The 27,960-nt window shown below is 38.3% G+C and overlaps 1 protein-coding gene across 5 annotated transcripts in view; it reads right to left on the bottom strand.

Annotated features, from left to right (window-relative positions):
• The window catches only part of SEMA3D (semaphorin 3D), a 137,907-nt gene that overhangs the window by 74,704 nt on the left and 35,243 nt on the right, over positions 1-27,960 (bottom strand). For 3 of the 5 annotated variants that reach the window (XM_030481163.1, XM_030481162.1, XM_030481164.1), the window contains exons 2-3: positions 18,024-18,214; positions 2,808-2,968 (exon numbers count right to left, since the gene is read on the bottom strand). In XM_030481163.1, the coding sequence (XP_030337023.1) occupies positions 2,808-2,968; positions 18,024-18,138 (276 nt within the window). In that variant the 5' untranslated portion in view covers positions 18,139-18,214. Of the gene's footprint in view, positions 1-2,807; positions 2,969-18,023; positions 18,217-27,960 lie in introns of all 5 variants that reach the window. The other 2 variants (XM_030481161.1, XM_030481160.1) reach the window with 1 other exon arrangement.

Below are 27,960 nucleotides of genomic sequence, written 5' to 3'. Positions count from 1 at the left end.
CCAATTACAAAATAAATTGAATAAAAAATACAATGATTTAAGAAATTGGAACTCTAGGAGAACTATTGATTTATTTCATCAGGAAAAGTATACCAGAAAATAAAGCCCTAACTTAATATATGTAAGTTAAATTAACTGATTTAGGTAAATAATTAGGTTGTAAAAAGGAAGTTATTAAATTATATATATGTATACATTAGAGAAGGGAGCAAGAGACAATGCTTTGGGTGTTTCTTTGAATACTATTCCAGAAATGTTTTAAAGCATCAGACTCTCCAGTATAATCTTGCCAAATAATTATATCCACAGATGAGGATTTTCTGACAGTAACTGTTTGGGGATCCCGATTTGGCCTTTTGAGGTATTGTACTTCCTAATATAACAAATATCTGGAAGTGAGACCTTTTATAAAGTAATCTGAACCTAGCCAGCATAGAGCATTCTACAGTTCATGTTCAGTTTTCTTTTAAAGAAGAAAAAACCCAAACTAAGCACAATCCTGTATTCTAATCTCAAAGCTCTTAACCCCTCTTTCACACCCTCAACTTGCTTTCTTTTAACCCTCCTTCGCCAAAGACATTAAACATATTAGCTATAGGTAGAAATTTAACATTCTAATCAATTACTTCTCATTTTAGTGGCTGTGCATGAGCAGATTTCTTTTCCAGACGACTCTTACTCCAGAGGAGTACAAAGGACACACTTCAGATCCTTGTAGTCCCAACATGTGTGGTTTCCTCGCACCGGGAAAGCCTGGAAGCGAGCCGCCTGGCCCGGCGCCAATCCAAACCATGGTCAGTCTAAACACAGTGCCGGCAAACACTACTTTCTGACACTTCCCTGCTACTGGAGAGTATCCTTTAGCATTGAAACCTTGTCAGTGACTGAGATTTATACACAACCTCCTTCATCTCATCTCTTCCCTCCTCAGACAAGTTTCTAACAGCACAGCACAGAGGAAACAAAGAGAAATGTTTGTGTGATATTATCTCATGCTCTCTGGCATTTACCTAAGAGGATAAGTTTATAAAGTTGCTGAATGTTCATGGAGATCTTGGGAATCAGCATACCAGGATGCTTTGCAGAGCTTTTCAATCAGTTTTAGCTATTTAAATACACTTTTTCCTTAGTGTTTTATCTGAAAAGTTAAAGATGACCTGAATGGTTAAACTAAGAAGTAGTATTATTTTGACCTGCAATCATTTCTTCAGTCCAGCTATGCTACTACTGGTTATGGATTTTATTCCCTTCTTTCAGGTTACCACAAATATGTAGGCATACATTCTCCACTCAGCTTACCAAATGCAAGCTTTCATTTCAACGTAAAGTGAGCTTTTGCTCTACAATATCTATATTAAATGGCACTGTCTGATTGCCACTATCTAATTCTCCTAGCTCAGTCTGCGTTCTGCTCTTCTTGGAAAGCGCAACGTCCATAATGATCAGTGGTGGTTTGGCTACAGGGAAAATGTTACCATCTTGGACAGAGGGGTGTATCACACAGGGTACTACCACCTCCAGGAATCTCTAAACCTATCAAGCCCTGCTGAGGTGACAGCACTCAGCATCTCTCAGGAGGTAACCATCATCCCACAGAAACAGAAATCTGCTTTTCACACACACACACAAAATTTGTTTTCTACAGAAAGCCTATGCCAGAAATCAACCTGTAGCCTGAAAATCTGCAGTATGAATAATGCTGTTATTCATGCAACATCCTGAGGAGGTGCTGACTTTTGAGCAAACTACTGAGGTGGCAGATGCAAGGTAAGAGTTTGATAAAGCATCCCAGGGAAGAAATTTCCCAAAAGTGGCATATGGAACATTCCAGAAGTCAAAATAAGAAACAAGATATTCAGCCTGGTACTTTATCCCTTCTTTACAACAACAGCAAATGTTTGGCTCAAACACGTGGGGCAAAATATTCTCCTGTCACACCTGCTAAGACCCTGTGCTGCAGTTGTATTAATCCAGGGTCAGTTACCTCTTCAGAGCAGACAGCAGAACACAGTAATTTAAAACCTCCTTCTTCTACTTAAAGAAAATATCAAACACAGCTGAGAATTTAAATTTTCTTCAGTAAGTAGCCTATTTGGAACAAACAGGAAAGCAGTTTTCATGTGTGTTCCTGTACCAGCATCTGGTTTTTACATAGAGCAGTCAATTATGCTTACAAAAGCTCCAGTTCATCATGTCTGCTAGAAATACTGAAGGCTAAATTGCCAGCTTATTATCTGGAGTTAACACATTGTCATAGGGCATGGGCAAGGGAATAGAGCAGACCCCAGTGGAAGTTTCTCCTATCACTAGTTATTCTAGATATTAATAAAAATGTTAACATTAAAATTGCCACTAACATTTTTATTATAATTTAAACCATTCAAATTGCCTCTACTCTGTTTAATATCACAGTAAAGTAATCCCGGTGATGCCAAGAAGCAAGCAAAGAGCTGTCTTCAGTTATCTTCTTTCAAACACTTTTATTTGAGGAGGGTGACCCTAAACAGCAAAATTAAGAAGTGAACACTCAGCTGCATTTTTGTCTATTTGCTGATATTTTGATGCTACTTTCACACACTGCAGGGATCCTCCAGGTAGGTGACCTCTTGCAGGACATCAGTCTCACAGGAGATCATATAACGTGAGAAACTCAACTGATTAAAGATAATCTGTATAACTATGGTAGGTGAGATTATCAAATCCTGGTACACAGCACTGTACAATGAATCTGTCAGTGAAGGGAAAAAAAGAGAGAAAAGAGAACAAAAATGAACTTATGAGATTAACTCTGTGGAAAATAAACTGACCTTCTTTACATTTTTGTTTAAATCAACCAAGTTGAGCAGGAAGATGTGGTCTTTAGCCCCGATCAGCAGCCGGCCCCTCTCCTCATCTAGCTGCAGGGTTCGAAAATCAAGCCCTTCGGCTGAGCCCAGGAATGGGATGCAGCTGTTTGAAAGCAGCAAGTCTGTGGGAAAAAGAAGAAAATCTTTATAATCAAAATGTTTACATATGACTCATTGGTGTCTTTTATAAATATATGCAACCAGCACGGAGCATGCCGGTGAGATAACTGCAGCCTTAGAGTATGTCTTTCCAGGGTCATAATAAAGTTGCTGCTAACCTTGGGTTTCTTCAGGGTTTTTGTTTCCAAATTGGGTAATATTTAATTTCAGAAAAGAACTTTCTGCATGAAATTTTCTTAATAAATTATCTCTAAGACATAAAGGAATTAGAAATTCTACAGAAATTAGAAAAAATATAGAAGTATTTATAATCTATAAATAATTACTATGTTTAATATAAATAAAGTATATAAATAAATAAGCACATATACATTCATGTATATATATAAATAATATACATACATATAAGTATATATAGTAGAGAAGAACTGGAAGAAGGTTACAACCATAGGGTGTAAAAGAAGTTTGATAAAAAGTTCAATTTGTCCATTATCTGATATTAAATTCTAGTGGCAATATAGAGATTTGCTACAATTAATTTTTCAATTACTAAAATTTCAATTGAGATAAAATCAACAGACATCGAGCAGTATATTCCTAATGCACAGTACTGAAATGAAGGCAACAGGGAGGCAGATCGAGGGGAATATCTGGTAGCAAAACCTTTAAGATCTTGAGGTCTTTACTTTCCTTACAGAGGTGACAATGGATGGTGTTCCTGCATCCTTGCCCTCTCTGCAGAAGTTTTTCCTATTGAAAGCACAAATTTGACACTTAAGTTTTCCTATGGTTTAATAGTGGCTTCCAATCCCTTCCAAAATTAATTGAGAAAAACATGCTTCTCTATGAAACTAATGAAAGAATCTATGCTTCTTCTGTATAAATGCTAAAAGGCTGTAAAATAAAAAGCTCGTAACTTTTTGCGTAATGAATACTCTGTGGACATAATTCCGGATGAAGACACAAACATATAGAAAAAAGCACAACGAGAGTTTAGTCTTGTTGGGTAGTAATTAATTTGGGGAGAATGAAAATAAACATATGAATCAACTTTTCCACAAGCAAACTCTCCAAGCTAAACTATTCAGAAATCTTTGGACAGAAAGGCACATTCTCTATTTAACTGAACATAAAATTATTTCCACCTTCCTGGCACTGCATGGACAATGTATCCTTCCTGCTAGAGAAGCCAGAATTACAGCACAAGTTATTTACACTTCCTGATCATGATCAAAACCAGAGCCAGTATTTTGCAGAGAAACTCCTGAATGAAATTAAAAGAGGAAAAAAACCCAAAACCAAAACAACCCCAAACCAAACCAAAACTTTTTTATTCAAGGTCTCTCCCAAAACACGTGACAGGCAAAGCGAAGATTAAGCCCTGTTCCTGGCTAATAAACAGCACCATGGGAGAAAAAAATATTTTATCATTATTAATCTGACTACCTGGCATATAATCATGACAATTATTTTTTGGCTCAGTCAATTCTACTTAAGCTCATGTGGTTTTGTCTGGCTCACTGCTGAATGTTGTTACGGTACAGTCTGAAAACAAATTGTCTTGTATTGCAGCTTCTATTCCCCTAGGTGAGATTTATTTGGCAGTACTTTGAAATTAAATCTTACTTCACGTTGAAAAAATCAAATCCAACATTAAGCGCTACACTGCCTTCCACCAGCACTGCCCTTTCTCACATATCTTTTCTGAAGGTAACATCAGGGTTTTTTTTCTAAATTAGTAACACTTTAAAAGACCTGCTTATTAATTAACAGCAAGATCAGTTCAGAACAACTTAGGGTTATTATAGTATCATGCTAACCAAAGTCCTATCCAAACTACTTCTTACACTAAAGCTGACTGATGAATAGCCTGGTTGAAGAACAGCCAAGCCAATGTAATAAATAAATACAAATTTTAAATGGAAAAAGAAATATCCTTGAAACACAGAACATCTGAAGCTTAGCTCACTCCACTAGTGTGCTTTCACCCAGTAAGAAATAAAGATCTACTTCTCCTGACCCTTGTCTTTACTGGGTTCTCTGTTACAGGACAGCCACTTCTAGTGAAACTCTCTTCATTTTTCGTGTGTGATGTAGATGTGTCTTCATTAGACATCATTCGCTGTAGAAACCTCCTCGCTTGATTTTTTTGTGACTGGAAATCCTTGTTAATGGTTATGATGGAGCTGTTTACTAGGAAAAAGTTCTCTGGTGTTGATCACAGGTTTTAGCTCCCCTGGGCTACTCAAATTCTTCTCAGCTGATCTCTAAAATATAGCTGAGCATTGCTGCAGCACGTAATTTCTGAATAATTTCTCTTCTCCACCCATGACATAAGAGCTGGCTGCATTACTAGATTATCTGATATACTGTATATAACAAATGCCTTATAAATTCTGCAGTCTAGATTAAATCTTTATTTAACAGTTCTATGTCTCAATCCATACATAGGATGGAGGGAAGAGGAAGAATACAGAATCACAATTTCTAGTAATCAGTCATTCACAGTCATTAACATCAATAAACAGGAGAGATTCATGAATTTCACAGGCTACTGTATTTCAGCAATTCATATTACCCTGTTACTTTTAAATCTCTTCTGATGACAAGCTTCCAGTCATATCACAGTGCTCACCCATGGGACATGAGTAAGACACAGAATATGAGGGAAAATTCCTTCTCATCTCCAGCCACAGGAATTTGATCCAAGTAAGGATAAATGATACGTTTGTGCAAATGCTCTAAAGCACTTTCGTTGCTTAGAATCGTGCAATCCATGGACCTTTGCAAGTATGCTGGTCGCCAAAAATATGTAGACCTAATTCTCCACATACCTGAAAGGAGATGACCAAGTCTGCTCTCCACTTCCCAGTTCCTTCTTATTCGGAAGGAATGATCTCTGTAATGACCATCCCAAATGGACATTTGTCATATGGTACTTAACACTTCTCATATTTCTCAGTAAAGAGCCACCTAGGACAGCTACAACAGGGAGGGAAAAAGCTGTCTCATGACTGAAATGGCCAAGTGGGAACGAGCCCTGCCTGGTGCCTTGTACAGTCATTTGCTTCACTGCATCATAAGGAAAACATTTGTTAAATGTTCCAGATTGAAACGACAGCATTGCACACTGATTTCTTACTGACGGAAAGGTCAACACAAACTGCAAAGTGGTGAAGAATCAGGTTTGGTCAGTTATTTACTAACTATTGAAAAGAGATTGGAAAAAAGACCCTGACCACAGCCAGTGGTAAGATTAAAACTGAAACATGACCTAATAAAATTTGTCAAGTAAACATTAACAGAGAATTGATTAAATTACAGCCAAATAAATAATTGTTCTCACTCCAGAAAAGGAAAACAATCCAATCTTATGGATTGAAATTGCCTTTCAGTGATATATATGTAATATCACCAGGGATATAATACTGGAAAAAATTGCTATGAAAAGCACATTTGACCAATGATTTTCAAGCTTAGAGAAAGCTGCTGATTTGAATTATTGCATCTCTGTAGCCAGGCTAATACAGAAATAGCATTCTCACAATGCACAGAAACAAAGTTAGTTATAGGGATGGTCTTTCACAAATACCCATTCAGCACTAAATTTATAGTGTGTATCTGCTGTTTTACTGAAAAATAAATACTTTTTTTCCAGTCTGGCAACTAAAGGAATATTCAGCAAACTCCCTTTCTGGGTTAACATTTCACTCCTAAGTGATGGAAGCTGGAATAGTGACTTTTATTCATTTAGAAAAGTATCTCAGTGGACTTGGCTCACAACAGCATGATCATTACTTAATTTCCAGCAGCAGAGCCATGGCAAAAAGGCTTCAAATGAAAAACTGTCATTCTGTTCTGATAATATGTATTTACATTTAAAGAGCACATTTAGACTTCTTAGCCTCAAGTCACATATGCAAAGACCATAAGCATGCAGCAATCTGGAACCGCTTGGTCGAGACTCAGAATTGCCTCTGTGGCCAGTCACAGATATTTTCATAATGATAGGCCATGCCTAAAGCGGCAGAAAGGGAACTCCTCAACCTGTTTCGAAACATCTACATCTAACGACACCTTTGAAGGACTCTGAATTTAAAGGCTGTATATGTATAATTCTGTAATTTTCAGATACAGTACAAAAACAAATGTCACATCATTTTACTCTGGATGGGAGCAAGTCCTTTCATGTGCTGTAAAATACCTTTGACAATTTACATTGGTATTGTGTGGATCCTCACCTAAACTTCCCAGATAAAGAAATGTCTATATAGCATAAATACAGAAATCTACTTAATTCCTAAAGTATTCTGAGTTTAAAAGATGCGCTTGATCCTAGATGTATTTGTATGAAAGCAAACAGAACAGCTCCATTCTACTACCAGTCTCTATAACATATTGCAAGAAGCAGTATTTTGTTTAGCTGCATCTCACTATGGACAATGATTGATTTTGTGTGATTTATTGTGCATGTCATCTGGCTCTCATTGCTATAGAAGGAATTCTATTTGGCCTGGAGGAAACTGTCATATTCATAGAATCATAGAATCAACTAGATTGGAAATTACTTTTAAGATTAAGTCCAACTGTTACCCCAGGATTACCAAGTCCACCTTCATGGGACAGCAGGGCATTTCCAAAAGCCAATACATTACTGGGAACAGAGTAAATATGATTTCTTGTTTTCACAATATTGTGTCAAAATCTTGGTTCTCTTTCTGAGTAGTCCCCCAAAACTGCCTTAATACACCATTTTGGGATTTGGCACTTATGTTCCTCTTTTAGGATGTAATTGTTCTCCAGAAGAGTATTACAGTCAAGGAAGATGACATTGAAAAGAGAACTTTTCCAAAGATTACTCCAAAATTCAGGAACAGTCTGTTGAAGGCATTTCAGGGCATTTTCATATTTGCCTGCTCAGCAATCAGCAAACTTAACATTTACCACATCTCTATTTGCAAATACTTATTGATAAAAATCAAAACTGCCAGCATTTTACAACCCAGAAAAATCATTAATAGTTAAAGTAGCTCAATTATGCACGATGCTCCTCAAACCTTCATTACAGACAATGTTAACTAAGCAATAGCTCTCTTGATGCAGAACCCTGAACAGAATTTTCACACTGTTCATCAGGAAGTGACAGATCATCGTTATCTTCAGATAACCTTCACAATGGCTACTCCATCCATAAAGAGGAGAAAAATGAGAAAGAAAAGAAGAACTAACCTCATGCTGTAAGGTGTAAAGCTTGTGTGAAAGGATGTGCTTCTGCAAGATCAGATTTGAGACTACTGCAGATTATTTAGTTCATTTATTTCTGAGCCAGGAGATATAATCAATCTACAGTCCTATCTTCGTCTGACTTGGTGTTTCTTAAATGTGCAAAAATGGCAATATTTTAGAACAAAATAGGTAGCTGCTTACCTCCAAAAATACACCCAGTTAAAATATGAACTAAACAATTCTTGCTTATGTTTATGGAAGTGTATTTTAGTTGTGTTTTAGCTGCAAATAAATTCAAAGAGTGAAAACAGCTGCACAAATAACCTGCAAAGTGTTATTATTGCAAAGATGATTAAAAGCTGCTTTGTGACCTCATGTTATTGCTGAAAAAATGCAAAGGTCCAATTTACAAACTTCACAGAGCCAAACCAAACAATTAACTTTAGACAGCACAACTGAGAATGTATCTCAAGTGAAACATTTGTTTTTCTGAAGAAGACCTAAGACTGCTGATTTGCACAGGTTCCCTTTTCTTAAGTAGTTTATCTTTCTTGCAAAACTGCCAAAGTAAGCAAACTCACTGTTGTTTCCAAGGCAAAATTAAATCACTTTTTCTTCCAAGTGATACTGTGGATATTTAAAGAATATGCATGACAAATGTAATTCAATAAAAATGATTGGCAAGCATATGAACTTTGATGATGTATAGATAATCGTTGGCATCTCATCATACACACCTGTCCATTAAGAATGCCTGGCACATTGACAGACTTCAACAGAACCAAAGCTCCTCCTTAAATGAGAGGCTGAACATACAAACAATGGATTCATCGTGTCTACTTTGTCCCTTTCAATTGTCAGGACCAAATGTACCTTTTTTCCCTTCACTTCTCACAGGTCATCAGGCAGTGTAATAGGTAAATAATCTGAATAATTTGACTGAAACCTGCTTTCTTCAACTTTACTTCAAATTTCCTTCAAAGTATTCCAGCAGTGAGAGGATATTGCTCTCTAAAAGCATAAGACATTTTCCTTATATCTTGCAGCAACCTGAGTGTCAAGCAGCTGACAAAACCTCTGCCCTGTTCAAAGGGAGATGACTTGTAAACTCACCTATTCCTAAAACTATTCTGAAAACACACATTACTAAATCCATAATAGGCAAACAGCCTATTAATTCACTGACCCTGAAAAACAGCAGCTTTAAATGAACTCTACCACTCTCACTAGTTAGAATTTCAATTTTCATATGCCTTGGAGTACCTCTAAATAAAATCATTTCGTTCATGCCCTGGTTAACCATTTCCCAGCCTCTTGTCTCTCCCAGTCTACCAGCCAACCAAATACATAGAAAGCAAGAGAGTGATGGTACACTTCAGGTGGAAATAACAGCAAAATCCTCTTTGACTGGCTTATTTGAAAAAGCTGAGTTAAACTCACGGATTGTGACTCAGTTTTACTGCTCCAACTAGTCTATCATCTCATATCATACACCTTGCAGCTACCTTTAGGTATATAATCATACGACCTGCAACCAGAAAGGCATGAATCTTATGAAGGACATAGCCATGAGGAATTGAAGTGTGGAGATTTGTTCACACTCTGAGGAAGAGGCAACACAAACAATATGCACTGACAATGGGTTGTACCTAGTAGACATCTAGCATCAAAATCACCTCGGGGATCTGGGACTTGCATTAACTTGCAGGAATGAACACACTCCACTCTGAAGCACTGGACTCTTTCCTTCCTGCTTGGGTGGAGACATGTGCACTTTGCTAGTACATCCAAGTGTTAAAAATGTAACATAGTGATCATATTTAGCACTTTAAGGCACATAGCTCTTCATCAAAGAACGGTTCATAAAATTATATGCAGTGCTATCCCTCCTTCCAAAACAAATTACTGTCATTATGTTGCACTTGCCTTCAAAATAGCACCAACCCTCCATTTCGGGCTTGACTTTCCCCAGAACAATGCAAAAACGGCTAGAATATTTTCAAGCACCTGTACCTGCAGTTTTCAACTAACTGCATCTTCAGAGAAACATCTGAGAACATGATAGTCTCTGGAGATGTATACAGCACCCTTAGGACAGACAGAGGAGCTCTTTGCTACAACTTACAGCATACATATCTGTGGCCAGATAAAACAATAGCAGGTTGTGCTATTTCTTCCACCCATACTATCTGGTAGCAGCTGTACAGAACATGACACATTTTTAAATCCTTCATCAGCTTTTGCTTTGTCAATGAAATTCCAGCCTTAGGAAGTAAGGTAAATGGGCTCTGTGTCACACTTGGAGCAAATGAGAACTTTGGTGTGGATTTCAGAGCCCGGGACTTACACCTGCAAGGAGTTTTCTCAAGTAAATCCGAGGTATAATTGGCTACAGAAACTTGGATTTAGTTCAGCAGCTGGTCTGACACTACCACTAGGTGATGACAGATTCCTTTGGGAGTCTGACTCAGTTTACTCAGACCTGCTTACTCAGACTGTGTATCTGACACCAGGACTTGCTCCACTGAGCCTACAGCTGTTAGATATGAAAGACATTGGTTTTAAAATGGTCAGATATATTAATACTATTTTCACTTTAACATTTTTCTCACCAAGTTCAAAAGTATTTGCCAGCTTCTTAATAAGCACAATGTTCATAACAAAGTAGACAAGGCTTTCATGCTAGAAGATGAGAGACCTTGAACTGCAGTGGCATGAGCGGCATGTTGGAATAACAGCGTTAGATAGCGCGGGCCTGAAAATCACATTAATATTGATACTAACAGCCTTAGGAAAGACACAGAGCAGCATAAGTTATTCCTGAAGAAGGGCAGTTGACAGTGCAAATGACGGTTAAAGCCAAATAGATTTACCTTCTCAGTTGCTTCATTAGTGCCTCTATTTTCAAGAAAAATCCAGATTTGTTGCCTGTCATTGCTATTATTGAAAACTATCTGCAATTTCCACACCAGTGTAATGGTATCCTACACACCAGTTACAACCAGTGTCTATAAGCAACACAGATTTTTATGGAAACATTCAAAAGGTGTACATCCCACTCTCCCCCTCCCTCTGCATGCTCCACAGACACATGCTCCATTTGCACTTGCATCAAAACTTGGAGCCAGACCCTTAATTTAACCACTGGGACCTGCAATAATTTTATCAACTGAGGATCTAGGCCTGAGCGTATAGCAAGAAGCCATGGTGGCCATTCTTCTCCCCAAGTATGGGACCAGAGTCCTCACAAGCTATACGGTCAGGCTGTAAAGCTAAATGAGATACAAAGAGAAAGTCCTAACTACTAACAGCATATGCTCTTGCCAAAGTGTCTGATGAGACCTGGAACTGGTGCAAGAGAAAGGGCAGACCCATGCATCTGGGCACAGGTGAGGGAGGAAAGGAGTGGATATATGTGTTTGGAGAGAAGGAAGCAGGGAGGGAGATGTCCTCCTTCCAGAAGCAGCACATTGTTATGTTGGCTCAGCTGCTGTGAAACCATGTCTGAGAGAGCCTGTAAGATCTCTTAAGTGCAGATGGTCCTTGAACACCCTTCCCATAGCCCCCTTGAGGGCAAGGAAATTTCTCATAACTGGCTTCAAAAAGGTCTTCTGGTTTCTCGACTCAACCAAGCCAGGTCCAGATGGGCAGAGCAGATACAGTAAAAGAGATGAAACCAGGTGTGGGAAGCAATAACCAGCTCACCAGCATGACTTGCTACCCAGGGAGCAAAGGCAGCATTTGGCAGGGCTGCAGGGACTGTGGTGGGAGAATTGCCTGCACAGGAAAGGAGGCAAAGGGCAGGGACCTTTGTGAGCAGATTTACCTGCCAGTGGAACAAATATTTCCGCTGTTGGCAGCAAACCTGCTTTAAGAGGTTCCTGCTTGCTCTCCCCACATGTAACTGCTTGTTCCTGTCCCCGCAGGGGGGTTCCCTCTCTGACATGGGTCAGATAATCTTTCTTTCCCATGCTCTGAATGAGGAACCAGAACTTTTATAATGACAGTGGGGACATTAATACTTTAGCTATTTCTACCATCATGACTCCTGGTTGAGTTCACACAGGAAAAATTAATAGCCCTGCTCTACATTGCTGCAGAAGTGCAGTACAGAGATATAATACTATAAGGAAATACTATTACATCATTATTTGGGGTAACTGCATAGTATGGACATTTTTTAAGAAGATGTGATTTAAATGTAGAGAAAGACCATTTTCAGGAAACTTCAAAGATTTTTCCATTTTTCCAGATATAATTTTATTTGATTAAAAAACAGTGAAGTGTAGCAAGGTAACTCCACTGGCTAATGTAAGGGTAGGTTTTCAAAATAATTTTGTACTGGCAATAGCAAAGGATCTTTTGAGCAATGAAAATAAACTCGATTCACATTATAATAGCTTGGACTAGCACAATGTTCTCCTATGGCAAAGTGAAATATAATTATCAGATACACATTCTGATATCGACAGAAGATAAGTTCTTATGAAGTCATTGAATAGCTGCATTAATTCCATTATATGCTGGAGTGTGCCTTGCAACTTCTGTCACATTCAGAGTCCCACATACAGATATGCAGGTGGACCCAACATCTGCCTTTTAAACTTAGGCAACATTGTGATAGGACCATACTAACTAAAAATTACAGGGCAAGGTATATCAGAGATGTGTGTCCGCACAATGTAGCCATGTGCAAAATCATATTACCTCCTGTCAATCCTCTGTTAACCACAGCGAGCCAATCCCTCTGACTTCTCTGATACTGCTCTGGTGTGATAAAGGAAATTTTGTCTCTCCCATTTCTTTGTGCATTTATCTTTGACTTAGACTACAGAAACAGACCTCCCCTGCACCCCTCAGTCCTTCTGTGAGGAACTCATCTATAAATGGAACAGCAGAAATGGGGAGGGAGGAAAGGGAAATAGGATGTGACTCGAGGACCTGTGCTGCAACCACAGATGTCCACTGCTAGACATGCACTGACGTCAAGAAGATCATGCCCTCAAATTAGTGCATAGAAAGAGAACAAAGTTGGGATCTTTGAAACTACTGTGAATTGGATTTGCTTTACAAATTTCTTTAGTAAAGTACAATTAGACAAATATTTTTGAAAGTACCCTCTTCGAAGCTGATGCCACTGATCATATATCTTCCCCACATTCTTCTAGGGAAGCAGTTTTCAGTGTTGTCTCATCCTTTTTACAAGGGACCAATCATTCTTCCCAAAGTCTTACCCTTTTGTTTTTTTTCTCTCATCTTCTGAGATTTAATCAAGTGAACATTCAGCAGAATAGTTTGGCATTTTGTGAACACAATTCTTTTTTTATCCAATTGAGGCCCTTTTGTGATCAAGAAAAAAAGACAACTGTTGTGAGCTACAGGCTGTTTACACTGTTAAGAGGTTGATACGGGTCAGTTCTCTAAGGTTATTCTTAGTTCAGCACTATGTAAACTGTTGATGTCACTGACGGGAGGCTGCTCTTCAGGACATTATATATATGATAATTATACAACAGAAAATGCAACATGTAGTTGGATCTGACCTCCAAGTTCACTAGTTTAAAAAAGGAAAAAAATGTCTGTAAGAGACTTGCTGTTTTTCCTGTCAGTAAAATGTAATTAATGCCTTCAAGTTTACACTTAGTCTACAGCATATACAAGAGTCTTTCTTCACATGGACAGCAAGGCCCATCCATCTTCAACCTAGGGTGGATTGTAAGTCTCAATGTTCACTGTCTCCAGAAAGCCTTTTTGACAGAAAACAGGCAAAATCTATCTCATAACTAGACAATCATCTGAAGCTAGGATCTTAACTCTCACATAAATATTTTATCTTACTCTACTAAGGAATCAGAGATAGATTTTTCTGAGAAATCAGAAATCATCAAAAATGAAGAAAACAACAAACAAGGGATTCAAGAAAAGCAGCACTTCCTCACTCAGCACATTTTCCTTCATCTTCATGGGCATTCAGAATTACAGCTGCTGATATTACCACAAAAGCACGTATTTACTAACTTTTCTTCCTCTTCCTGTAGGGCAAGCACAGCTGCTGAAATGCAAGCTTATTTCTATGCTTTTTTGTACATCACCAGTTTACCACGTTCCAACCGTTCCTAGTTGTGCAACACCCTCACTGGAGTACTGGGATTACCACAGTATCAGAGACAATTTAAATGAGGCTCATGGAGCTGTACAATTGTAACTATAATTTATATGCATAATTAAATGATGCATGACATGGAAATAAGCTAGCTTTACTGAAACAGAACAAACTAACTGCTCTGATCCAACAGTTAAGCATCTCATTAGTTATAAAATTAAACAGGTTTAAAGCAAAAATCATTTAGAAAACAGGATGCTTGCCATTGTAAAATAGCATGTTCAAAGGATCATTTTTAGAACATTAAGGAAATGTACTAATCCAGTCAAGTTTTCAAAAGAATTCCTGGCACCAAAATGTTATCCTCTGTTTGCTTTTTCACCATGCTGTAAGAATGGATCGCTCTTAGCGGAAAGAAAATCATGTATGCAAAACACCACATGAAGCTAAATAATCCTTAAACGTGGCTAATTTCCATGTGGAGCTGATGATTTAGCACTGTCATCCTTCAACAGAGAGAAAGAATTGCATGTCTTTAGTGTACGTATTTAAGGAGGAGTGGAAATTTGATCCTGATTCAATTTACTTCAGTAGCAAAACTCTTGCCATGACTTTACTGTGAGTGAGACTGCATCTTAATTCATTCAATGTGAAGAAGAAACAATCAGCTGAGAATAATGTTCTTGTTTATTAGATTTAAATTACTGCCATAGTTGTTTTCAACAGTGTTAAGTATATCCTGTCTTAAAAGCCAACGGCTGCCTTCAGTCTTGCCTTTTCCTACATGATCTGTCACAATGCAGGATCCTGGTCCCCTGACCAAATCACCTCTGGTCACAGCAAACGGGGCTTGCTTTAGACCATGGCTGCATTCCTGCATGGGAATGATATAAGTTTGTGGATGTCAGTGTGGATATGTCACCGGTGATAGTGCCCAAATCTGGGCTGGGGCATACCCCCCAACCAAGAAACCAGGGTGCACATTTTTGCAATATAAATGTATTCTTTGAGTGCACAGACTACTTCTAGCATGCCCATGAAACACATTAAAGTAAAGCAAAGCAATAGGCTTAAATGAGAGTCTGCATTTTTACTGGAAAATTTAGGATAGTCACAAATTGAGAAAGGTTGATTTTTTTTTTATCTTTACCTAGAAGACCATCAACCTTCTGGTCTGGTTATTCTATGCCTTTCTCTATAAAGTAAAACCTAGAAACACACACAAAAAAATCTGTATAGACATACCTGTCAATAAATTTGCAAGACTGCTACCCAAAAGAGAGACAGCATCTGTCACTTGGCATTCCTTTTCTTCTCCCTAATCTCCAGGTGTGGGCAGAAACAGTTTCCTAGCCCTCAGCTGAGGTGTGCTGGGCTGCAGCTGTGAGATGAAGTAACTGCAGGGCAAAGCCCTGCTTGCTTCCAGCTCTCTTGCCCAAGCAAATGCTCAGCTGTCCTGGGAAGATGATGCTACACCATCCCATAAACACATTGCACTTGGAAGGGGATGAAACCTTCCCTTCAAAGACAACATCTTTAGCAGTCAAATGAACACACGTGTGACCAGGTGTTCAGAGCTGCCTCATGTGGCCAATTTTGGTCAGTTTTCCATGAAGAAGGAAAAGGGCCCCTTATTATCCTCCTCATGATATTTCAAGTCTTAATTCCAAAGAATGGAGATGCCAGGACTTGTCAATAACATGACTGTAACTATTTTATGAGAACTGGCAAGACAGTTCATTTCTCCTACACCTTATTCTCAGAAACACTGAAGTTATTTTGGCTGGGATACTTGGTTGGGGAGGGAGGAAGGTAAGCTTAATTCTGACAACTATATTAGTCAGGACTTCTGTCATGTTGTTATCAACAACAAAAATATGATTTAATTATGACAAGCATTACCTGCACCATTTACAATGCAAAAGTGTGAAAACAAAGCAGTAACTTTTCTTGTTCCCTATGGAAAAATAGTCATGTCCCCCCCCAAAAAAAAGGCAAGAGAAGGCACAATAAAGTCTGATAAATTCTCTTTCCTTTGGCTTTTCAGTTCCATCACAGCTTTCCAAATTAAGATTTATGTGCTATTTCGTATCTGCTGTTGATTTTTATTCCCTACAGGGATATAGGTGGATAAGTCTGGATAGGAAACTATATCCCTCAAGCCAAACTGAAAGGTTTATAAAGTTGCTAATAAAAGTTTGGGTCAGGGCCTACGTATCAATCATCCACTCATTGTCTTTTTAAATGAGCTCAGGCATTTTCCCAACCACTCCCAGCAGGTCCCTGCCACTATTTTAAACTAAGAATTCAGTGATTTCTTTTTTCCCTGCGTTGACCTCAATAATTTTTCTCTCTCCCCCTCCTTACCTGTCAAATGCATCCATCAGGATTTTGCCGAAGGCTATATGCTTTTGAAGTTGAGAGGAATTCACTAATCGTGAGTGTCAAATACACAATAAATGCCACCACCATATGGTATATGCTGCTATTGGGAATTGTCTCAAAAGGCCTAGCTGTGAAAAGCCTGGCTATATGTTAGGAGGGTTTTATTGCTAACTTTCATAACTCATATCAGGTTGTTCGGTTTCTGTATTCATTGGCTTAAGTGAGTGCAACTGTTTCCTGAATTTATAAAAATGTTGTCAAGATCCCTTGATCTCTCTTCCTCTGTGTCTCTCACACAAACATATTAAAACACATACATAGGCAGTAGAATAGCACACACAGTGGCATACGAATCTAAATAGTATGTCCTTGTGCTTACTCAATAAATTCCTGTATGTGTTAAACTCATAATAAACATATCATAACTACCAATGAAGGCTTTACAACCTCCTGTCCCATCATACCACACTGAGTGTAATTCTGCAATGCATAAAAAGACATAAGTTTGAAAAACTGAGAGCAGATTTAGCTCCCATAAGGGCAGGGTGCTGACATAACTGAAAAAATAACTAACTGATCATCATTTCCTTTAACTAAAGAAGACAGTATCAGTGATGTATCTCTGTGCCTTGTAAAAACTGTGGAAGTGAGCTGTACATTCAAAGCACCAAGAAATCTGTCTTCTATAAAAAACTGTCCACTGATAACATAAATACATCTGTATTTAAACCCCTCAGCCAGTAACATTCTCAACAAAGATGTGCACATGAAGTTAAGAAATTCCTCAGAAAAAAACGTGCTTTTGTGATCCAAAGAGGGAAGAAGAAAGAAAACAACATTTCAAGAGTTTCACATACCAAGTTAGTGACAGAGAATTACAACAATAAAATGTCAGTGCCATTTGAAACACTTGGAGCAGCTCTCTCAACTTTCCCTGATGTTCTAGAAAGATGTCGGTGTCCTCCACGCCCAACGTCATCCCCACTAGCTACATGGGAATGTTTCCAGAGGACCTCATAGTGTTTCAAGTACCACTAGAAGCCAATGTTCAGGCAATGACTCCTGCCTCATCTACATATAGTATATTAATACCCTCTTGGAGCAAATTGAAATAATGTTTTACAACCCCAGTTATCTTTCACAAACATGTACCCTTCCATCCAAAAAAGATAATTTAATTGTGTCCTTAGGAAGAATTCATCCATCTTTAAGGCTTCTATCACGTGTTTCTGGGAACTGTAGGGACAGTCTTTCACTTTCCTGGTTAATAATACAAATCAACTGCTGGCAATATTACATCAAAACAAAAGTGGTGGAAGCAGAAAAAGCACCGAAAAGTTTACCTTTATAGGAAAGCTTAAGTCTTGGGATATTTTGTTTTGATGTTCCAGTGACTGGAAGGAACAGCATCACTAAAGATAACAGGCTGCAGGCATGTGGTACTTGGAAAGTTCTCATTCTGGTCTCTTCTTCTGTATCTTCTTTTGTGCTATGGTGAAATAGCTCCCCACTTTTCAAACAATCCAAATTTAATCTGGAAGAAAAAAGAAAACATCTGTATATTTTTTGCATTATTATATAAATAATAATTCTGAAAGCAAGCCAGACATCTTTAAAGAGTAGCTCTTTTAATACATTTGCTAAAAAAGTAATTTCCTCTATTATAAATCAAAATGTAAATATCTTTAATATTAAACTTACACAATTTGAGTTTGGAAAAATATGTACACCTCTCAAACACCAATGTCTAGCATAGCTAAAGTTTAAGCAGAAATTAAATTAATGCGCTATCCATAAAAAGAACATTTTCCATTAAAAAGTCACCATGCAACTTGTTAGTTCAAACTGCTTCATTGGATATCTTAATGTTTTATAATCGTATCTTTATCTCAGTACAACAGCTATTGTATGTTTATGCTATGACTAGAATAAACTGTAATATCTCAAATATCATGGGTGTACAAGCTGAGCTAACAGGGAGTACATACCCATCATGAACTTTCATAAATAAACTAAGAAAATTGGATAGAGCAAGAAGTTGTGTTTAGTTTTAATAAAGAAAAAAGTCAATGCAGCTGATGGATTTAAATGCTTTCAGTATGATATTTCCAGCAGAATAACTGCCTCAATTCACCCACCAAAATGTCCTATAAACTTTAATGAGTGGTTCACGCTGGGGTCAATAGGCTGATATGGGACTTCGTTAGCACAGTGTGCAACTAAGCCAGCTTTGCAACACTTTTCACTTAATAACAGTCATTCATATTCTATAAATCTTCAAGTGTTTTACAAATGAAAGTAATTATCACTGTCCTTATATTCCCTATGCAAGAACAGAGCCATAAAACTGCAGTGAACCTACTTCCTCAAGGTTACACAGCCACCACAGTAGTTGAACAGAAAGCTGCAACAGCAATGCTGGTGTCCTGTTTGTACTTAGTTATAAGGGATCCCTTTTGCCTGATAACTCCACTTTTGCACATAAAATTATTTCAGATGGCATCCTGAGTTCTGAAGGAAGAATTTGATGGTTAATAAATCACAGAGATCAGGGTATGAAAATATTTGTGAGACCAAATCATCCCCCCCTACAAGTGCATGATACCAGAGGTCAAGGGAGACAGTTAGTGAAATGACAAATGTCAGTGTTTGAGTAACGCTGTAAATCAGGGAGTAAGGAAATGTTATGGTTAGTGGTGAGATTAATGGCTCATGAATTGCCATGAAAATTCTTTTCTGAAAGGTACTGAAACAGCCTGATTAAAAGAGTAATCCTACTGCCCACATCAGCCAGCACTTGCATGGACATCAAGGGAAAGGCTCCTTGTGAGCCCAGGAGAGACACATCACAGAGCACAGCCCCTGAGCCTCTCCACCAGTCTGGCACTTATGCTCGCTGCAGCACTGCTGCCAGAGCACCTCCGTGAGCTGCAGGGGCATCCAGAATCAATTTAGCACCTCATGATGAAGGCAGTACATCCTTCCTGGCATGAAGGGACTGGAAAGAAGACCCCTTCAGTTCTCTGTGCCAGAGGAAACCTCTCTCAGAGGAAGCTGGAGCTCTCTGAGCCTCCAGACCTTCTGTCAATAGCAAAAGACATAGGAGAGTGCAGGAAGGGCATGACGGGGAAAGAGAGAGAAACGATTTCTAAAACCCCCTAAGCATCGTTCCTATTGCAGAACACTGAGCTGCTTTCTTCTCAATCCCTTCCTCAATGCTCACTTTCAGCATTCAAATGCACAATTTTTGGACAAGTGCCATTACATATTCATGAAATGACATGGAAAGAAAGCAAAACAAACATGAAATGCCTCTGGTTCATCTTTCCCTTCCCTTTATTAGAGTATAGGATCCTGAGGGAAGGCCCTCACTTCTTCCATGCCAATACATTTATTTGTGGTTGGACTATGAAGGAACTGCTGTTGACTAGATTATCATAGGGTTATATTACTGTAATGAAATTTATCTGGGAGGAGGGAAGAAGGGGAAAAGAAAGGAAGGAAAGAAGGGGACAAGAAGAAGAAGACAAGAGGCACCAGCCCTCTTCATCTTCAATGGGACGATAGAGAAAAACGATACTTCAAAAAGAAGCTATTAAGAGGGAATCAGTCTCACAGAATTTGCAGTCTCACTGCAAATATGTTGAGAAGTCATGGCTTAAGGATCTAGGCCTCAGCCAATAGGGATCTCATCAGAGGATTTGGGCCTCATTTTCTTGGGGTAAAGCACAGTGAAGAATCAGGACTAAATCTGCCACTTATAGAAAAAAAACAGTTGCCTGAACACACTGTCATTTGTTCTGTTCACTGAGGATGAGCACCAAACTTGGCTCTTTGGTCATACCTCACAACCTCATTTTTTCATGTAAGGTTCTTTTGCTTAGGGAAACCTTCCTCCCCCTTTTTTGGGGTTTTTTTTTGTTTTTTTTGTTTTGGTTTTTTTTTTTTTTTTTTCAACTTTACTCTTTTATTTGATTAATGTCAGTGAAAAAACATTTACTTTAATTCCTGACACAGGGTGGTTAGTTTACACTGGAGACAGCTGCTCTGTGAGCTTAAGCCAACCCCATCTTGTCCTAGATTCATTGCAATCTGGCCAGATTGTCACATATATTTTTAGTTTATGATGATCTTCTAATACAATTCCAGCTTCCACACAGAGTCCTTCCAGCAGCCTAATGACTAGTTCAGGTTAATGAACTTCAGATCAACTAACTGGCCATTAATCTTCAGGAAATATCCTTCCTCTCTGTAACATATGTAATGTCAATCAGTGTCCTCTGCTGAAAACAGCCATAGTCACGCTGCTATGTGTAAGTAATCAGACCTGTGAACAGAAATAAAATATAAAGCCTAAAGTAAATTTAACTCCCCCGTTCTTTCCTCCCTTCAAAAGTAAGAAGAGCTTTGTCAGAAGAGGAAAAATTATTGTTTCCTTTAGTTCGATACTTCTGCTAAGCACCAACACACTCTTAAACTTCCTCATCATGAACAGACACAAAATAAATGAGGAAAAAGAGCTTGAAAAGAAACCGCTGAGGCTAAAACTGCTTTCCCACCTTGCCTTCAGCTAGGAAATATCTGCACTGTGTTAATTATCACCTGCGAGACTGACTGGGAAAGGAAGCTATGCATACACCTCACTGAAATACGGGTATTCCCACTGGAATAAAGGAGCTTTTATTTGGGCCACATGAGGGTGGAAGGCACGATGCTGAAGGGAGGGCTGGGGAGCCTGGCTCCCTCCTGCTAGGATCTCCCTATGAGGCTTGTAAATTCATAACGGGTTATAGGTTAAAACTGCCAGAAGACAAAGTGTAGATCTGCTGGTGTCCTGCCACCTTGCCAGAGAGAGGCGGCTGAATGTAACCAGCACATACGTGATATCAAGTCCGTGAAATGAGGTGTCACCTCCCTGCAATTGGTCAGATTTAGTGAAGCCTATAAAACAGATTGCTCCGTAGCTACTGTCTGAAACAGGGAAACCTGGAGCCAATTTACTAAACATAATTTATTCCAGGCCCTTTGTTGCAATAAACAGAGCTCTTCAGCCTTCTCAAACCACAGACAGTAGGGAGCTCTGTGCTTATGGGAGTTTTTCAGATCCTTCAGCTCAAACCTATCTAAATCTCACATTCACAAGTACTGTGTAGGTTTCCGACTTCTCCTGGCGTCATGAAGTCCAAAGCTGGAAGGACTGTGACCTATCTGCAAACATACACAGTTTCTTAACAGTAGTTCATGTAACTCTCAATGTAATTCCATAACAAAAAACCTGTACGGAATTGGAGGATAATTTAAAACCTGTCTCCAGCACTAGTTCTCCGAGACCATTTTAAAATGTGGAATTTTGTACTCCAATAAAGAGGACAATGAAAACAGCCTGTAGAAAATACAGGAAAAGTGATTAACCAAACGGTACAACTCAGTTATACTGAATCCAATAGCAACATTACAAATTGCAACTACTGAAAATCCAGGGCAACCTTTGAGTTGGCTCATGATGATTTAAAAAAGCTAGAACAGAATGGAAAAATTTCTGATGGTCACAATGGACAGTTAAGTAGGCTGAAGAAGTTACCTAGGCCATTTAGTCTCAATATGTAAACTACTTTGTTTGATGCTGGAGTTTTAGTTTCTTCTCATCTATCCTTGTCTGAGATCTTGGGGTTTATTTTATTTTTCCATGAAGTGAGAAGAGAGTAAAAAATGTCCCTTGTAGACATCAACTAAGTAGCATATGTGGCCTGTTAGACAAACATACTGCTGTAAAAGATTTAAAACTAATCAGCTGCAAAAAGAAACAGAAAGTATCCCACCTACAATTCACATTTCTTGAAAGGTATGTTATTCCTTTGCTCATATCATACATGTACTTTATATACATGTATGATACAAGCATACAAATTTAAAGCATATTACTTTAACTACAAATATATAGATACATGTTTCCAATGTATTTACCTCTAGATGTCTCACCTATAAATTATCACACGTATTCCAAAATAAAAATTTCTATGGTTGTCTACTGTGTAGTTCAAAACTACAATCATGAGCTGGATATTGAATATTCTGTGTTAATAAGGTGGAAAAGTACAAGCATATGTGAGTTAGATTAAAAACTCATAAAATAAAACAGATTAAAAATAAAATTACATCTCCAGACTTACTTAACACTCTTAACTTACTTCTTAAATAACAAAGATACTCATCCAGAGCACACTGAAACTATGTTCCTTTTCCCCTTAGACAGATGGTCTGTTGATATACTATTTGGCAGAAGAGGTTCTTCTCTTCATTATGAAATCTCAGTTTAAAGCTCACTCCATCCAAGAACTGGTAAACAGTATTATTCATCACTGTTCTCCCATTTATTAAGTAGCTTTTGTGCTGTTTATAGTGCAGCAAAAGTTCTCTTCCATGTTCTCTCTTTTAAAAAAGGACAACAGTATTACATCACTTCCCAACAAAAATTACTAAATAAAAAGACAGTGGCACAATCAAAAAAATAAGCCTAGAGTACGTGATTTTCTAGTTTGTTTTATTAAATCTTTGGGTTTAGTAGATCTGGTTTAGATAAGGTTTTGCCATGAAGAAGACTTTGCTGTTGTTAAATACCCAGATGAAAAGTAGACTCACATGAAGCATAACCCAGCTTATAATGAGTTTTACAAAGCTTCACAGACTTTACCTTTACTGAGCTCCTCACAGAATTTAAACCCTATCCGTTCAACACCAGTAATTTGAAAGCAAGAAAAATCTCTGTTCTAATTCCCACTTGAGAAGAGCCAAATAGAATGAAGAAAAATGAAGGGACTGAGAGACAAGGGGGATGCAACTGAAGGAACAAAGAGTCAGAAAAAACAACCCTGTTTTTGTTGCAGAGAACCATCTGATAATAAAGCTCTCTAATGGATAGAAAATATATTTGAGGATTACATTGGATTTCTAGCTCATTAAGCTAAAGATAAACTCAAGCAGAAGCAAAAATGGTGACTAAGGAAGTGAAACATGAAAGAAGGAGAATGAACTCACTTACTTGGTTTATTTTTTATAGTTTTCTTCATCTACTGATGGAAGCATTTCTAAAAGGCATATTCTGTTTGGAGATGAATACTGGTAAGAATGGATAACCTTTCTAGAGTAGTTTCTCACATTGCTATGAAGAGCTTATCTGAGCGTGAAATTTACTATCAGGCACCTAAAATTATACACATAGGAAATGAGCACTTTATCGTCAAAAGATACCAGGATATTTTTCAGGTCAGAGTCAGTGGGGTCAGGACTACATCCAAAGATTTCCTGCAGACGTAGAAGCACTCCTTTCATAATGTGGCAGATAGACAGCCATGAACACAGACATGTTATATATCACTAGAAACAGTGATTCTGAGAAGTTTTATCTGTGGCATTGAATCTTTTGGACATACAATGCATAAATCCAAGACTGACGATAAAACAAATGCTTCTCTCTAACCCTAATTCTTTGTATATTGTGTCTCTTCAAAAAAAAGAAAAACAGACCTATAGTTTTACATTCTATAGCCTGTTTCTCAAGCACAATGTCTATTGACCAAGAAAAAGGGTGGGATGGAAAGCAACTTGTCAGTTGATAATGATATTGCAAAGAGGAGGCAGGCAAATGAACAAAATGTCTCACCAGTCAGATGGACAACTGAAATCTTCCACGCATGGATACCTACATGCTTTTCACTCTAAAGTTAGATGCATATGCATCTCAGATGGATTTTTTCTGCTTTGTTTCTTTTTTGTTTGGAGAAAGGAACTGTGACTTCAGATTTGGCAGTGTTCAAGGCTGGGTTGGACAGGGCCTTGAGCACCTTGGTCTAGTGGGACGTGTCCCCTGCCTGTGGCGGAGGAGTTGGAACTGGGTGATCTTGAGGTCCTTTCCAGCCCTAACTGTTCTATATTACAGCTGTACTAACAGCTTCCCATAGGCTCTTTATTTAGAATGAGAGCACCCTAAATGTCTGATGACTAAAAAAAAATGCCAAAACAAACCAAACACAAGCCGAAGAAGAAAGCTGAGTATGGCACAATTTAGCAACACCTAAGAATCAAAAGGAACCCTAAGCCAAACCTCAATGTTACATTATTTTAAGTATAGCATGTTTCCCCAGCAAACCAAAAAAGCCTCTCGAGCTATGAAAAGCAATTCTGAGATGGGGTTTGTAACTTTGGTATCCAAGAAAAGAAAAAGGCAGGAGGACAAGAATTCCTGGAGACATTAATGAGAAGGTAGACTAGATAAAGACCACTTCCTCCCAAGCACCGTGATGTCTGAAGGTTTCCGAAGAGAGCCAGAAAATTTTCCTCTGAAACATCTGTCACCACCTGCAGCACTTTGGGGTAGCTTGGCTCAGCTCTGGATAAAGCAGACAGGGAGAGAATGCATGCAGGAATCTTTGCCTCTGGAACAGCCTTAGCCTGCTGTTGAGAAAATACTGAAAAGCCAAAAAAGTGTCACAATGGCCATCAGAGAAAAGAAATGCTCATTTTGGGGAGACCTGCCTGAACATTTAAACACTAACAGATTGCATTTGTCCTGCTAGAACCTGAATTAACCCCAGGCAGCACTGTTAAGTCAGCGAAACCACTGACCCTGCAACTACTATTCTTTCGTTGGAAGAAACATACACCTACAATGGCCAACTCAAAGGAAGGATTACAGACTCTTTTTCACCTCCAGGAATACTTGCCAGTGTTTGATATGGAAAAACTGTTCTCTGCAGCTCTTTTCATAGGAGACCTTCCAACATCTGCAGGGGTGGAGCATGAATCCTCTAGCAGTGACAGTTCTATTACTGTAGGTTTGGACTGGCTGGTATTTCTGAGTATTGCATTCACCAGTGGCAATGGGGTATTTTACAGATTAGTTACTTGAAAAGAGAATTGCCCTACCATGTATTTTCTATGCTCTTGAAAAACCCAGCTTGATGAGAAGATAGTGTAGCACTCTGGTGAAATTTGTTATGAATCAAGTCCATACCTAATTCTAGGCATAATACAGCAGCAAGGTAAGTAATATAACATACTCTGAAAGCATATAGTCAGTGAGCTGTCTGCATGGATTTATCTACATGTGCAAGTAAGTAGGGCTCTTCTACCCTTGATCCAAGCAATTCAGACCTAAGCCAGCTCCTACTGTTGCATGGCTCCATTAATTGCAAACTATACAACAATATATTACACATTTCAGCTATACATGCATTAGAGGCACCACCAGCCAGCCAACCCTGTGTGCAGGCAGAAATGGTTCTGCCCACAGCTACCCAGCCCATCTGTACAGTCATAACCCAGCAGTCCCTACTGAAAAACCCCAAACAACCAGAATTAAAAAAAAAAAACAACCCTGAAAGAAATAAAGGAATTAAGATTTACATATAAAAATACATTTATAATGTTGATTTCATTTCATAGCAAGTACGTCATTGTGCTAAAATTTGTAGCTAGATTTATCTAAGCAGAAATGTACTGCCAGCTAGTTTGGAATTTTGCTTAAATGCTTGTAGGCACTCAGAGATTTCTCAGCTGTATCTAAAAGCTGACTATGGGACTCTCAGAGAAAACTAGAACGTTACAAATATTAAGGACAGGCAACTGCATGTTATAGCTGGCATCTTAAAATTATTATTAATTTTTTAAATTATTTCTATTGTACTAATCCTGACAGGATGTTTCATTAACTGCCAGTATTACCTAGTTCATTACCAGCTGTGTAAAAGTCTGACCTGATAGTTTTCAGAAGAATTCAAGCTAATATGGTTTAGTGATGGTTAAAATATATGCACTTCATATGGCAGCTGGGCTTTGATCAAATATGTTTGCTGTATTTCCAGTGGCATAGTTTCATAGAATTCCTTTCATCAGCGTATGGCCTCATTATTTTATGCACTGTCAGTGAGCTCTGTAAAGCACAGTCTGCAGGGCTTTAATATATAAACTACAGTATAGGAAGAGACAAGCCAGAAGGATTTTAATTTACACTTCCAATAAATTTCAATTTAATAAATTTCAATTTAATAATTCATACTATACACTTCAACTCTATTGGAGGAGAGGTTTTATAAAGGTTTTTTATATCCATTGTCCAACTAATTTTGGATCCACATTTTATGCAGCCAATATGTAAAATGATATACACATGAATGTGTACACTGAAGTGCAGTGATCTGCGTTGGCACATTAACCTAGTTATTATATTGTTAGGCTTCATGCCTTTTCTTTCTTCCTAGTATTTTTGTAGAGGTTTGATTCAATCTGCATTTGGAAGATGTGTGGCAGGGCATCTGCGGAGCCACTGTAACATGTCCCATTTGTAAGCTTACACAAGTCACTAACTTAATGTGGATATATTCTTCTTGACAGGTTTCCCTCAGGTACTGATCACCACAGCACCTAAGCAGTTTAAAAGCTTTAATGGCTCTATGCTCTATCCTCTATCCTTGTCATTATGGGTTAATTGATTTTTCATAATGTTACCATAGGAGATGACATCACTTGCATAAGGTCACACCAGCAGTTAGGACCAGTACCCACATCCCCTTGACGTCCAGGCAGTGCCTTAGTCACCCAGCCAGGGGCTTCTCACCAGGGACTACAGATTGCTGGCTGTGATTCCTGTGGCAAGATCCATGACCCACATACCACATCTTCCAGTGTTTTACTCTTGATTTAAGCCCTTGTGAAAACTGCAGAAAATTATAAGCAATCACAGTTTCATTTTCCATAAACAAGAACTTCAGAGCGCTGCGTAAGGAGTAACATGCAGCCAGTGTGAGTTCAAATGGCAGGTTATCAAAGATTTAACAGTCCTGTGCTCACTGATCACCAACCTTGCCATTTTCAAGGGTTAGAACATGCTGCTATCAGACTCTAAGAGAAATTTCTGCTTGTGTTGCAGCAGAAATCAAATTGTATTTGGTGCAATAGAGTTGTTTTGTTGGTCTATTTTTAAGCTGCTTTGTGAATGGTGTTAGCATGACAGTTCCTGGAATCTGAAACAGCCATACTGAAAAAGAAAACAAGAATTCAGGCATCGCCACCTCCATTCAACACAGAACTATTTCCACTTTGGTTTAAAACCACAATAACTTCCCTTTGTCTCGTGAGGACAAAGTGAGGACATAGAGTGCACAAATGAATCAATACTTCACTGAAAAATAGCAAAGCTTTTTAAACAGTTAACCAGTTAGTTACTGGAGAGTTGCCATAACCAGAAGATTAATATAAAGAAGGTAGGATGTAAAACACCATCTC

The sequence above is a fragment of the Strigops habroptila genome, chromosome 3 (genome assembly GCF_004027225.2).
Source record: "Strigops habroptila isolate Jane chromosome 3, bStrHab1.2.pri, whole genome shotgun sequence".
Lineage (NCBI taxonomy): Eukaryota > Metazoa > Chordata > Aves > Psittaciformes > Psittacidae > Strigops > Strigops habroptila.
Note: the sequence above shows the minus strand (reverse complement) of the source record. Positions and strands in the feature narration are given on the sequence as shown.